Source organism: Ahaetulla prasina, chromosome 16, assembly GCF_028640845.1.
Source record: "Ahaetulla prasina isolate Xishuangbanna chromosome 16, ASM2864084v1, whole genome shotgun sequence".
NCBI lineage: Eukaryota > Metazoa > Chordata > Lepidosauria > Squamata > Colubridae > Ahaetulla > Ahaetulla prasina.
This window is the reverse complement of record NC_080554.1, coordinates 2,478,008-2,492,650: the sequence shown is the minus strand read 5'-3', so window position 1 is coordinate 2,492,650 and position 14,643 is coordinate 2,478,008. Positions and strand designations below refer to the sequence as shown.

The following is a 14,643-nucleotide window of genomic DNA, read 5'->3' as shown; positions in this document are numbered from 1 at the left end:
TAGACAATATCCCTCACTGACGATACGCCGTTAGTCCTCAACTTATGCCGAGCTTGTTTCGTGACCGTTCCAAGTTTTAACGACGGCACTGGGGGAAAAAAAGGCACTCAAATGACCGTTTTTCACGCCAATGGCCCTTGCAGCCTCTCCGCAGTTGCGTGATCAAAATTCAGACGCTTGGCAACTGGCGTGTACTTATGACGGTTGCTGGGTCCTCCCCGGGGTCACGTGATCCCCTTTTGTGACCTTCTGAACGAGGAAAGCCGACGGGGCAGCCGGCTGGCAAGAAAGGTCGTAAAACGGAGGCAAGACTTACTTAAGAGCTGTCTCGCTTAGCAGCAGAACTGCTGGGCTCAGTTGTGCTGGTAAGTTGAGGTTAAATGAAGATAAGCAATTTTATGCCGCCTGCTTTGCCTGGTCTTGATCCCTCGGCCTAAGCAAGTTTTAACTCTGGGAAATTATTCTTGAACAGGTCTGCTTCTGGGTGGTACGAGAAATTTTAACAGCCCAGACCTTAAAAATAAGGGCAGAGATCCTGAGTCACTTTGTGAAAATAGCAAAGGTGAGTTTGGGACATTCCATTTTATTCTTTCTTGGAATATCGTTTCTTTTTGATATCAACCCTGCCTTCTTTGATACTGCGAGGAGCAAATTTTTCCTTCCTTCCTTCCTTCCTTCCTTCCTTCCTTCCTTCCTTCCTTCCTTCCTTCCTTCCTTCCTTCCTTCTTTCTTTCTTTCTCTCCCTCCCCCTCTTTCTTTTTTTCTTTCTTTCTTTCTCTCTCTTTCTTTCTCTCTTTCTCTCCCTCTTCCTCCCTCCCTCCCTTCTATCTTTCTTTTTTCTTTCTTTCTTTTGTTCCTTCATTCTTTCTCTCTCTCTCTTTCTTTCCTCTCCCTCCCTCCTCTCTTCTTTCTTTCTTTCTCTCTCTCTCTCCCTCTCTTTCTTTCCCTCTCCCTCTTTCTTTCTTTCTTTCATTCTTTCTCTCTCTTTCTCTCTCCCTCCCTCTTTCTTTCTCTTTCTTTCTTTCTTTCTCTCTTTCTTTCTCTCTCTCTCTCCCTCCCCTCCCTCCCTCCCTCCCTTCCTTCCTTCCTTCCTTTCTGGGATAATTTGATCAGCAGAACTGTGAGTGGCTCCCGACTCTACCCAAACTTCCGAATGGCCCATCCAAGCTGATTCCTTGCTCAGGGTATAAATTACTTCATTCATTTGTCAAGCCAGCCAAAAGAGACTCCAGCTCTCTTCCAGCTCACTCCCTGAGCCTTTATTTTCTCTCTTTCTGTTCTCCCACCTCAAATTAACCTGACCGGAACTTCCTGCGAGGTGGGCCGAGTAGACAAGACAGCAGGCATTCCCACCCACCCACCCCCCAAAAAAATCACCATTAAAATCCGTGACAAGCCTGGCTTAACATCACAGCTGCCCCTACGAATCTGTCTGCCCTTCGTTTTTTTAAACAAAAGACTGGAGATGCTGACATGTCTTGAGCCAGGAGTCATGAAACTTTCTTAATATGCTTAAACTCTCTCGAAAAATGTTCGAAATGAACCGTGTAACCGTATCCCCTGCCTCCTGACATCTGGTCTTTACATTTTGTTTAAGGGTTTTGGGTTTTTTTTGCATCAAAGTAAGGCTTTTGACTGTTCTATAATTTACAGTACGAACAACGAAACCGTCTGGAACAGCAATTATTTTCTTGAACGGGCTGGAGCATTCCAAACCCATATGGGAAACCGATGGCATTTTGGTCTCTTTCTCTCTCTCTCTCTCTTTTTTATTCCCCACAGAAACTTCTAGAACTGAACAACCTTCATTCTCTCATGTCTGTGGTCTCAGCTCTCCAAAGCGCACCTATTTTCAGGTTGACCAAAACCTGGGCCGTAAGTTACTCTGAATTTTTTATTTTTTATTTTATTTTGGCATACTGTCTCCTCCCCCCCCCCACCCCACCGTCCTTAAAAATCAGTCTTCCCCCATCTGGGATCGTATCTAAAAAAACACCGCTTTATTTTTTTCGCTGCGTTGGAAACGATAGTCCTCGACTTGCGACCACAGCTGAGCCCAGCGTTTCTGTTGCTAAGCGTGACCCATTGGGTGAAGTGAGTTTTGGCTGCTTTTACCTCTTTTTCGTGCCACCGTGGTTAAGTGAACCACGGGCCGTTGTTAAGTTAGCAACACCGCTTGACTTTGCTTGTCAGAAGGTCGCAAAAGCCCCCCCCCCATAACCGTCATAAACACGAATCAGTTGCCAAGATTCTAAATTTTGATCTTGGGACACCCCCCGCCCCCAAGGACGCTACAACAGTCATAAGTGTGAAAAACAGACTCATAAGTCCCCTTGTTTCAATGCCGCTGGCACTCTGAATGGTCACTAAATGAACGAGGAAAACCTGAACTCTGTTTTTCCAAGAGAAGAGACACCTTGGCTTCAGTTTTGAGAGTTACGGCAGAAGCTACGTTGGAGAGCTTTCCGCCAGCGGTGTTTACAAATCCATAAAAATTACATTTTAACATTTATAATCGGCTGGTGGAAACAGCAGCCGTGATTTAAGGCAGGATTCCTAAAATTACTTAGAAGCCAACTGCGCTGAGGAGGTCTTAAGTATTTCATAAATAAATGAAAATAAACAGGACTGAACTCCCTGTTTAATTGCTTGTTGCTCAAGGCGTCGATATTCCGCTTTCAAATCACATTTTCCACTAAACATTATTCACTGTTCTGGGTTTGCAAAATTCTTCCGGCAGTTTAATTAAACCTCTGCCATGTGACGTAAGTTGTGTCTCCTGCTCCTTGTATACTAGCTGCTCGTGTGCTGGTGGTGGGAAGCTACAGTTAGGAAAATACATTTTTGTAAAGTGCTTCCCGTTTAAAACACCCACTGAGTTGTCGCAGCTGTCCGTTTAATTTCTGACTCCCAAATGTCACAGGATGGATCGGAGTCCATTCTGTGACGCAGAGGTAGTTGTTGTTGGTGGTGTTGAGCCTGTAGAAAGAGTGCAGAGAAGAGCAACCAAGTTGATTAGAGGACCGGAGGCTAAAACATACGATGAAGAGTTGCAGGAACTGGGCCTGGCTAGTCTAGTGAAGAGAAGGGAGACATGAGAGCATCTTCCAATATTTGAGGGGGCTGCCACAGAGAGGAAGGGGGTCAAGCTATTTTCCAAGGTACCTGAAGGCCAGACAAGGAACAATGGATGGAAACTGATCAAGGAGAGATTCAACCTGGAAATAAGGAGGAATTTCCTGGGAACCATCAACCCATGGGACGGAAGTTGCCTTCGGAAGTTGTGGGAGCGTCATCCCTGGAGGCTTTCAAGAAGAGACTGGGCTGCCATCTGGTCAGAAATGGTGTAGGGTCTCCTGCTTGGGCGAGGGGGTTGGATTAGATGACCTACAAGGTCCCTTCCAATTTTGTTAATCTGTAAAGCATATTAGGACTCTAGAAAGAGTGCAGAGAAGAGCAACAAAGATGATTAAGGGACCGGAGGCTAAGTGAGAAAATTTGGTCATTTTTTTCCCAAAGCCTTTATAACTTCAAGCTATCTTTTTTAATAGTATTTTCTTTTGTATTTATTCTTGTGTTTTTATCAGGCTGTAAACCACCCTGAGTCCTTCGGGAGATAGGGCGGTATAAAAATTTGATTAAATAAATAAATAAATAAATAAAAATCTCTAAACGAGCTGTTATATGTTGAGGGCTAGTTGAAGATGGTGTCTTTTATCAGATAAAAGTTGGACATGAGTTTACTTGTGGGCATAAGCTTGTTTTTAGCATCCCACTTTATGTCCATCATTCTAGGGAGCCACTACCAAAAGACGCCGGGGATTTAACCGTACAGACCCACAAGATTCGTTTTTTCTTTGAATCAAGTGACACACCCTTTGTAACGTGGGAGAAGTGTGGTTGCGTTGACAAGTAATGACTTCAAGGCTCCCATCGCCTCTACAGGTTGAATCATGCAACGCCTTGGATCCTGGCTAATGATGACCTGCGTGTTTATTTAATAAATGGGCAGGAACATTAAAATCCATTGCACAAATAATTACGAGCCATAATGGAAGAGGCAGTTTCCCCTGTTTCCACCCGTTGCTTCTTGTCCTGCCCTCGGGGGTTTTGGAGAATAGCTTGACTCCCTCTTCTTTGGGGCAGCCCTTGAGATATTGGAAAACTGCTCTCATGTCTCCTCTGGTCCTCCTTTTCATTAAATTAGACATACCCAGTTCCTGCAACCGTTCTTCATATGTTTTAGCCTCCAGTCCCCTAATCGTCTTTGTTGGCTCTTCTCTGCACTCTTTCGAGAGTCTTAGCATTTGTTTTTTGTATTGTGGTGACCAGAATTGGACATCATCAGTCAACATGTCAGACTTGAGTCCAATATTTTGGTCACTACAGAATAACAGAGTTGGAAGGGATCTATCATCTATCTATCTATCTATCTATCTATCTATCTATCTATCTATCTATCTATCTATCTATCTATCTACCTACCTACCTACCTACCTACCTACCTACCTATCCTTTCTTTCTTTCTTTCTTTCTTTCTTCTTTTTTCTTTCACTCTCATCTTTCTTTCTTTCTCTCTCCCTCCCTCCCTTCCTTTCTCTCTCTCTCTCCTCCTTCCTTTCTTTCTCCTTCCTTCCTTTCTCTCTCTCCTTCATTCCTCTGTCTCTCTCTCTCTCTCTCTCTTTCTTCCCCTTCCTTCTTTTCTTTCTTTCTTCCTTCCTTCCTTTCTCCTTCCTTCCTTCCTTCTTTCCTTCCTTCCTCTCTCTCTCCTTCCTTCCTTCCTCCTTTCCTCCTTTCCAGTCCAGGGAGGGGGTGTGTAAAGAGGAATTTGGGAGCAATTTGGAGCTCATTGATCTTGTATGCACATTTTATATTTTCTCGGGACAGGAAATGATAGATTAGAACAAAAGTCTCTGTACTAAAACTGCGGTGTTGGAGATATAGATATATATCTTTGCTCACATAAGAACAAAGCCAAAGCCTGAAGATGATGAGTGAGATCTCATCGAAACGTTGCCTAAATACTTCCAATCTTACATGGGAAAAGACCCGAACATACCAAAATATATATATAGGTCTTTGGTTGTTCGGGTTTTCTCCCGTGTAAAATTGGAAGTGTCTTGGCGACGTTTCGACGAAGTCTCATTCGTCAGCTGTTTTCAGTTTTCTGAGCAATGTGATCACAGCTGTTTCTTCCTTTTAACTGCTAGTGGGGGTTTGAACTGATTGGGTGGGAGCTCAAACCCCCACTAGCAGTTAAAAGGAAGAAACAGTTGCGATCACACATTGCTCCCAGAAGCACGAAGCTGAAGCCTGAAGATGACGAATTTTGGAACAGAATTATCCGATTTTTACTGCGATGAATTTTACTTCTGCAACTTAACATTTCTGCAAATCACATCATATTAATCGCAATTAAAAAAAAAATGCATTGGTACCATCATAAGCAAATTGGCACAGGGCAGGTAAGCCCTTGACTTAGTGACAATGTTAAAAAGTTACGACATCACTGGAAAAAAGTGACTTATGACCGTTTTTCACACTTAACAACTTTTGTAGCATCCCCATAATCTTGCGATCAAAATTCAGATGCTTGGCAACTGACTTGTACTTACGACAGTTGCAATGTCCTGGGGTCACGTGATCCTTTTTTGCGACAAGCAAAGTCAATGGGGCAGCCAGATTCACCTAACAATCAATTTTGGTTGTAAGTCGAGGTCTACTTATACCACCTGTGGTAGCACAACCACTTATTTCTTCTGGATTTTTTTTTTTTTAAAGGACGATCCTCCTAACATTGTTCAAAATGCACTCTTGTTATTGGCTCCCTGAACAATTTTTTCCAAATGTATACAAATCAATGCAACATAAGTTGTTGTGTTTTTAGCTGCGGTGAGTCGCCGTTGCAAAACATTTTCCTAGCAGGAATAAAACGGATGCGACATCCAGAAACCGAGTTAAATTCCTATTATTAGACGCTGTTGCAAAACACTAGAAAGGGCAAATGCCTCTGTTACGGCATCTATAAAACATAAGATTATGGGAAATGGTTTTGTCTGGAAAACTGACTTAACTATGAAGAGCTCTGAAAAAACGAAACTCCAAAACGATGGTTGTAACTGGTCATTATTAACATGGATTAACAATATTTTTTCCCTCATACGTTGCACGAATGTTAGTTTGGAGAGAAATATTGTAAAAAAGATGGTTTAACATGGTTGTGTTTCAAGATGTATTTACGTGGCTTTTCTTTCTCGGTTCTTTTTAAATCTCTTTTTAAACGTGCTAGTTTGCCCTTTTGAGAACTGGCCTAATCCGAGTGTTGTGTCTACGCCCCCCCGAGCCGGGCCTCCTGCCAGAAAGTGACTTGGAAAGTGAGGGGGAAGGGCCGTCAGGACTTACCTCGGGACCACCGGCTTCCCTGGCTCAGCTCCAGGAACCAGAGGCAGGCCAGGTGGAAGAGATAAGGAGGCCTCCATCCCCTGACTCTCCCCCCCAGACCACGCCTCCAGACCCAGCTGATGGCAATCAGGCCTGGCTGGACCCTAGGTTTCATAGGCAGGAGAGATGGGAACGACATTAGCAGGGGTGGGGCAGGCCTAGGAAGTGCTGAGTCATGGAGCCACACCCCACAGGATATAAAGGCAGCAATAGCTGCTGTGCCTCTTCGTATCAGGCAAATCAACTGTTTAACTAAGAGCTGAAGTTTGTTCGTGGGTGACTCATCAGCGTCGAGGGAGATAACAGAGACTCTTGGCAGACGCTCGCTATTTTGCTGCCAGAGCTGATAGTGCCAGCTAATTAAGCCATCGCTCAGACGGAGGCGAAGGGGGACAGAACACCAGGTTAGATGCCTACACTGATGTCCCTCACATGCCTGCTCATGTGCACTTATTTGGTGGAGAGCTGGCCTTAAAAAGCTAAGATCTCTGGACCGTTCAAGCCATGATTTTGACAGCGTGTTGGAGTTCCAGCCAAACTTACCGTATTTTTCACCCTATAAGATGCACCAGAGTATAAGACACACCAAGATTTCAAAGAGAACAACAAGGGAAAAAAATAGTTTCTGGCCTCCGCGCCGGGGTGAAATGCTCCCAGTTTGCACCACTTCAGGCGAACCGGTAGTAATAAAAGCTACCGGTTCGGGCGATCTAGTAGTAAAAAAATGCTACCGGTTTATCCAAAACGGTATTTCTGACGATCAGCTGTACCGTCCAATTTATATTCGCTAGAAAGCAGGGAATCTTGCTTTCTAGTGAATCTAAATCACACTGCACAGCTGTTCCCCTCCCCTCGCTGTTCTACTTGCCTTCTTAAGCCTCCATTTTCCACACAAAGTGTGCGTTTGGTGTGCATTGTGAATGCGCATGCACAGGGTGCGTTTGGCAACTCACCGCACATGTGCACACCACGAACCAGTGGCAACCCTCGGGGGATTTCACCGCTGTTCCGCGCGTCTGGTTTTTGCCCTCCCCGGCCCCCAGGAGCACTTTACAGGCCTCCTAAACCCTGTGCGAGGCCTGTTTTTGCAAAAAAAAAAAAAAAGGGTCCATTTTTGGTGAAAACGAGACCCGCGGGGCGGGGTTTCGGGAGGCCAAAAATGGCCGTATTTGGTCTATAAGACGCATCAACATTTCCACCGTCTTTTAAGGGGGGAGGGCGGAAGTGCGTCTTATACTCCGAAAAGTACGGTATATTTGATAACAGCTTCGGTTTAACTGTGGATCATCGGAAACATTCCATTCTTATGACACGAGGGTAGGGTGTTTGTTTGTTTTAAGAGATACACTTTCCAAGGATAATAAGATGGAGTTCTTTTCTCCACATCTGGAACCCAGGGAATATAGAGAATGAAGAGCTCATAGCATCTTTGGGACAACGGATCGTTTCAACATTTTCCATCGGGTTCCTTAACGGCGTCTGGAAGGAGTTTAGATTTATCATGGAAGTGAATAGCTGGCCTGTGGCGGGAAGGAATGACGTCTCCACGCAAGTAATGAATTAGAGTAGCACCTTTTTGGCTAGGAACCGTCCTTAGCTTGGCAGACTTACAGAATGACACAGTTGGGAAGGGACCTCGGAGGTCTTCTAGTCCAGCTCCCTGCTCAAGCAGGAGACCCTGTATCATTCCAGACAAATGGATGTCCAGTCTTTTCTTGAAAACTTCCAGCGTTGGAGCATTCACAACTTCTGGAGGGCAACTTCCGTTCCACTGGTTGGATCTCTCCTTGATGAGTTTCCATCCTTTGCTTCTTGTCTTGCCTTCTGGTTGACGCCCCCCCCCCTTCTTCGTGGCAGCCCCCCCTAATATAGGAAGGCTGCTCTTCATTTCACCCCTGTTCTCTTCTTTTCACCAGACTAGACATACCCAATTCCTGCCACTGTTCTTCATACGTTTTAGCGGCGGCGACTTTGTTGAAAGTTGGCATTTCAATCCGATCGTAAGAAGCAGTTTTGATCAAAACTGTGAGAATTGATCTCTTTTGCAACCTCACCTCTCTTCCTAATGCAGGTTTTCTCTACCTTGTTTCTTTTCTGGACCCCAACCCCCCGGGCCCTCTTTTCCCCTTTGGCTCCCAGGACTTTTTAAAGTTATGCATTATTATTATTTTTTAAAGCAATGAAAGAAACTCGCTCTCTTGTATAAACATTCCCTAACATTTGCGGGAGTTGAGCCTCCATTGAAAATTCAGTAGGATTTGCTAATCTGCAAAAAAGGGACCGAATTCTCGCCATTCCTGGACCTTTCCCCATTTTGTTACTTCATCACGAAACAATAAAAAATCTTTTGTCTCTGATTAGCGAGAAGGAGCTGAACCGTGCGCGTTGTCGTTTGGGAACGAGGGATGAAAATTTTCAAGCGTTTCCCAAAATTAAGTTGGGCGTCTTTTTAAAGAGAAGGCAACAATCCCAGATATTTTTTTCTTCTTCTTCTCCCGATTGGAAAAAGAGCATCGAATCAGGGAAGTTAATTGCTTAACTAGGAGCACATGGGATTTTTCTCATGCTTTGAACATGCGTGCAACCCGTTTCGGGGCTGAAAACAAAATCATTAAAATAAGAGATGAGACTTTAGCCAATTTTGATTGATCGGGTATGTAACTCAAGGCATCTGGTGCAGAGGTCTCCAACCATGGCAACTTTAAGCCTGGCAGACTTCAACTCCCAGAATTCCCCAGCCAGCTTTGCTTTGTGTGAAAAATGGACCCTTCCAACTCTCACACCCGGATATTCTATTCTAAATCCCTGGGTAGCTTTGTACGACACTTAATACATTTTCTAAAAAAGAAAATATAAAGGCAGAAAGAGCAAGAGCACTCAGACTTATATACCGCTTTACAGTGTTTCCCATCCCTCTCTAAGCGGTTTTGCGACGATCTGGGTCCTCGTTTTACCCACCTCAGAAGGCTGCTGAGTCCGCCTTTAGCCCGGTAAGATTCGAACTGCCAAATTGCAGGCAGCCGGCAGCCAGCCGAAGTAGCCTGCAGTACTGCACTCTAACCACTGGTGTCACCCTGGCTCAATTGGTGTTTTCATGTATGTTAACTTTCTAAGCTGTATACCATATCTCCCTCTTTTGATCTATTTGGTCTTCAGCTTTTGAACCGCAAGGACAAGACCACTTTTGAGAAGCTGGACTACTTAATGTCGAAGGAAGACAATTACAAGAGGATGCGAGAGTACATCCGATGCTTGAAGATGGTGCCCTGCATTCCTTATTTGGGTAAGTTAAGTTAAAACTGTTTTATTTTCCCGCGTTTATCCACCGAAAAGCATCTCCGGTAACCGCGCTTCTCCTTCTGAGTAATAGGCAAGTCTGGACTTACTGAATCCAACCTGTTTCAAGCCAGTGAGCTGGTTTGCTTGTTGTTTTAATTTTCACAAACAGGCAACACCCCCCCTCTCGTGTGAGGAAGGAACATCTCCCACAAGCTGTGAAATATTCTGAGGACTCCCCAGAATAGGTCAGCTATTCTTACACAGATGTCCTAACCAGATACTTGGCACCGGAGTTGTGCAAACTTCTCCAAAGTCTAGAAGCGTTCTCATCCAGACATGGCGACTCTGAAGCTGGCCTGAACTGGAGGCTTCAGCGTTCCACAACGGAGATGAGGGATTGGTGGGAGGGGGAATAGAGATAGTTGGGGTTTTGTAGACAAAGCAAAGGGGATGCGGTGGCTCAGGGGCTAGGACGTTGAGCTTGTCGATCGAAAGGTCGGCAGCTCGGCGGTTCGAATCCCTAGTGCTGACGTGTAACGGGGTGAGCTTCTGCCAACCTAGCAGTTCGAAAGCACTTAAAAAATGCAAGTAGAAAAAATAGGGACCACCTTTGGTGGGAAGGTCACAGCGTTTTTGTGTGCCTTTGGCGCTGAGTCATGCCGGCCACATGACTACAGAGATGTCTTCGGACAGCGCTGGCTCTTTGGCTTTGAAACGGAGATGAGCACCGCCCCCTAGAGTCAGCAACGATTAGCACATACGTGCAAGGGGAACCTTTACCTTTACCTTTAGACAAAGCAAAATAGTTTCCCCTTGAGAACCAAGGACATTCCCACAGGTGGCTAAGGAGAGGAGGAGTGAAGTTTCCAAGCAACCGGACAGCACTTTGATTGGACCATGGGACTGATTGTTTGGGGAGGAAGCACAAACTTTTACTTTTAATTAGGTGAAAACCGTGGAAAATTTTAGAGTCGGTTTTCCCCTGTCCGTGCCAATATGATACAGCCTTTTTTTTTTTTTGAGGAACCTACTTGCCCCAGAGTTCTGCTTACTATGTGTGTATTACTTGGAATCTTGACAGAGGCATGGCGAATTCTCTATAGTAAGGCTCCTTTGCCAAATTTCCCAGTAACTGTATTTTGGTGATCCGTTTTTAGACGAACAACGATGAACCATCTTAAGTTAAATGGCGGTTACAGAGATTTCTATCCTAACAGGAAGTGTTGCTCCTTGATGCTGTATTTTCACGTGATGCTGCTGTAATATTATTATAATGCTGTGCTGTCCTCACATTATCCTAAAACCAGGTTCTTCCCAGATAGCACATTACAGGGCACTTAAATGTGTGGGAGGTGATGGTTCGGATGAGTAAAGATTGGTCTTTGAGATTGTGGAACCATGTTCCTTGAGTATCTTTTCCCGTGAAGCTCTGGTCTGCTTGAAAGATTTAATTGAATGATTTAAAGCCATATTATCCACTTAGTCCAAGTCAATTGAATTTATTGTTCGACAATGGGCCAAGGGGCCTCTTGTCAGCCCATTTTCTTGGCGCTTCTGCTTTTTTGGCCTTTGTTGGCGTTGCTGTATGTGATGCTAACACAGCGGTTCTCAACTTGTGGGTCGGGACCCCGTTGGGGGTCGAATGACGATTTGCCAGGGGTCGCCTAAGACCATCGGAAATATGGGAAGTATACTTGCGAGTCGAAGAATGGCGCTCCAATGGTTGACTCCACAAGCCAGCTGCAGGCTCTTCAAATCGCTAGCCGAATTCGGCTTCAGGCGCGATCAATTAAAAAAGAGAGAAATCTTTGCTCTGATGTCTCCCTCTCAAGCCAGCTGCAATCACTCCCAATCGCGAGCCTCATCTGGCTTCAGGCGCCATAAACTTAATAGGGGAGGAGTCTCCGCTTTAATGCCTCCGTCCTCAAGGCAATCGCAAGCAGTTCAGATCGCTAGCCAAGACGGCTTCAGGCGCGATAAATTCAAAACGAAAATAATTTTACGGTTGGGGTCGCCACATCGTGGGGAATTGTATTAAAGGGGTCGCAGCACTATAAAGGTTGAGAACCACTGTGCTAACATGACATAAGTGTCTGTGTTTATTTTGTGCTTTTCTGAGTAATTTTAAGAAATGCTTCCTTTTTATTTATGAAAGGCAGATACCTTGGAAGATAAACTCCTCGTGTTCATGGTTCAGTGCTCCAATTAAGAGATTTGCTTTCCACCTGAAACTTTGATTTCGTTTGAGAAAATTTGCTTTGTTGCTCTCTCTCTTAGATTACGGTACTTTGTAGGTTTGGGCTGAGAGGAAAGCTAAGCTTGAACGAAAGCAGTGGGAAGATCCACCTGCTGCTCCCTTCCTGGAGATTAATCGGGGATTTGTGGACTTAATTGTTTTAATTCTGCTGTCCCACTGATCATTACAAGGGACAAGAAGAATTCCTGGATTTCCAACCGGTTTTGGTGGGTCTTTTATATAAATGCAGAAATTGCAAGGGGAATGTTTAGGAGTTGTTCTGGATAGCGAGATGGGTGGCTTATAAATTTAATAAATAAATAAGGACTTGAGGGGTCCTTAGTGTCCTCAGAGCTTGGTTGTTTTCTTGCAGAGATTTCATTACCTAACTAGGTAACATCATCAGCGCTAGTGAGGACAGGTAAGGACAAAACGGGGGGATTGGATGGATGGATAGATAATGAAGATAGATAGATAGATAGATAGATAGATAGATAGATAGATAGATAGATAGATAGATAGATAGATAGATAGATAGATAGATAGAAGAAAGAGAGAGAGAGATAAATAGAAGATGGATGGCTGGGTGGATAATAGAGACATATATCTGTTCTCTTTATTAATTTTATTTGGGATTTAAGAAGGGGATGGTATAGGACAAAAGACAGAATCATTTATTTTCCCATTGATTTATTCTTCACCTACCTATTTTCTACAGTTTCTCCATTTCTTCCGTTTGACTTTGACAAAACTTAAGACTTTTGAGCTTACTTTTTGCCTCTCGCCTGAGTGCCAGGTTAACATTTTGTCACGGTTTCCCGTAATCTTTTCTTTTCTTAAAGCAAAACAAAACATCGTCTTTTCTTCTCTTCCCACAATAGCATTGCAATGTCTTTATTTAAAAAAAACAAAACGCTCCAGATTCAGAAAGCAGCTCATCCCTTAGAAAGCCTGTGGCACATGGCACACCTTCCTTTGTTTGACAAAATCCTCTAACAGACATGACCTCTTGATGTAAGGTATGCGCCGAACAAAGCAGTGCTCTGCCACTCATTTCATTCTTTTGAGGGCTTGTTTGTTTGTCTTAGCGAACTTTGCTTTTAATATCGTTTTTCACTTAAAAGTTGGCAGCTGCCTCCTCCAGTTATTTGAAAAACTCGGCAGAGCTACGTAAATCGTTTCCAAGAATCACAGTTCAAGCCAGTAGTTGCTGCAGTTTAAGATGGCATGCCTTGGAGAAGGAACAGGTCTGGAATTAATGAAACAGTCTCGTAGTAACATCAAAGGATTCCTGCATTATTATTTTTTTTTAGGGTCTTCTCTGCCTGCAATTTTTACAGTTGGAGGAGACAAAAGGGCAGGGGAGTATTCGCCTGATCGTCAAGATTACAAGCTTCACTTGTAGTTGAGTGCGGCACAAATTGTGTGGTTTTAAGGAAACCGCAATATTTGTGCTTTTTTTTTTTAATGATGCCGGAAGGTTTTTCACCACAGATAGATAGATAAGTAGATATAGATGAGATGGATGGACGGACGGACGGACGGACGGACAGACAGACATAGATGGACAGACATGATAAAGACTAGATAGATGGGTGGATAGATAGATGGAGGGATGAATGGATGGATGGATGGATGGGTGGGTGGGTGGGGAGGTGGATGGATAGATAGAGGGATGGACAGACATGAAATGGATGGATGGATGGATGGATGGATAGAGGGATGGACAGATGATAAAGAAATGGATTGATGGATGGATGGGTGGGTGGATGGATAGATAGAGGGATGGAGGGATGGACAGACATGAAATGGATGGATGGATGGATAGAGGGATGGAGAGATGGACAGACATGATAAAGAAATGGATGGATGGATGGATGGATGGATGGATAGAGGGATAGATAGATAGAGGGATGGAGGGATGGACAGACATGATAAAGAAATGGATGGATGGATGGATGGATGGATGGATGGATGGATGGATGGATGGATGGATGGACAGGCATGATAAAGAAGACTAGATTGGGTGGGTGGGTGGGTGGGTGGGTGGGTGGGTGGATGGATAGACAGACAGACAGACAGACAGACAAGGTAAAGAATAGACAGACAGATAACCACTGTTATTCCATTGATTAGGTAATGGTAATTATCCATCTCTATCATCTATCTGTCATCAATCTCTATCTATCTATCTCTATCGTCTTATCTGACATCTAGCTATCATCTCTATTTATCTCTGTATCTCTCTCTTTATATCTATCTATCTATCTATCTCGATCTATCTTTGTCTGTATCTCTCTTTCTCTCTCTCGTCTCTCTCTCATAATAAAATAACCCGTGTGTTGTATCCAAGTAACATTTGTTGCTTTTATTACTGCTTTGCAGCATTACAAGGTAATCTGCCCATATATTATAAACTCCCTACGTTCATTTATGTACAAGGCATAGCTACCTCATTCCAAAACGTTAACGCACATCGTCCATCAGGAATGAAATCATGAGGTAATAACAGTTTTAAAACTTGACGGGTTCCACTGTTCCTGGGACGCAACGTCCTAAAATAATCCGTTTTGGTGTTTACCTCAGCAGAGTTCTAGAATTCAGAAGTTCCGGTTTCTACAACGGGCATTATAGATAAGTTTGCATAATTCTCTTTTAATATGTGCCTTTGGCCATTACAATAAAAT

The 14,643-nt window shown here is 43.9% G+C and overlaps 1 protein-coding gene across 12 annotated transcripts in view; it reads left to right on the top strand.

Annotated features, from left to right (window-relative positions):
- Window positions 1–14,643, top strand: part of RALGPS1 (Ral GEF with PH domain and SH3 binding motif 1) — a 135,183-nt gene that overhangs the window by 35,843 nt on the left and 84,697 nt on the right. For 10 of the 12 annotated variants that reach the window (XM_058159665.1, XM_058159673.1, XM_058159672.1 and 7 more), the window contains exons 7-9: window positions 473–562; window positions 1,783–1,875; window positions 9,598–9,724. In XM_058159665.1, the coding sequence (XP_058015648.1) occupies window positions 473–562; window positions 1,783–1,875; window positions 9,598–9,724 (310 nt within the window). The remainder of the gene's footprint in view (window positions 1–472; window positions 563–1,782; window positions 1,876–9,597; window positions 9,725–14,643) is intronic. The other 2 variants (XM_058159671.1, XM_058159667.1) reach the window with 1 other exon arrangement.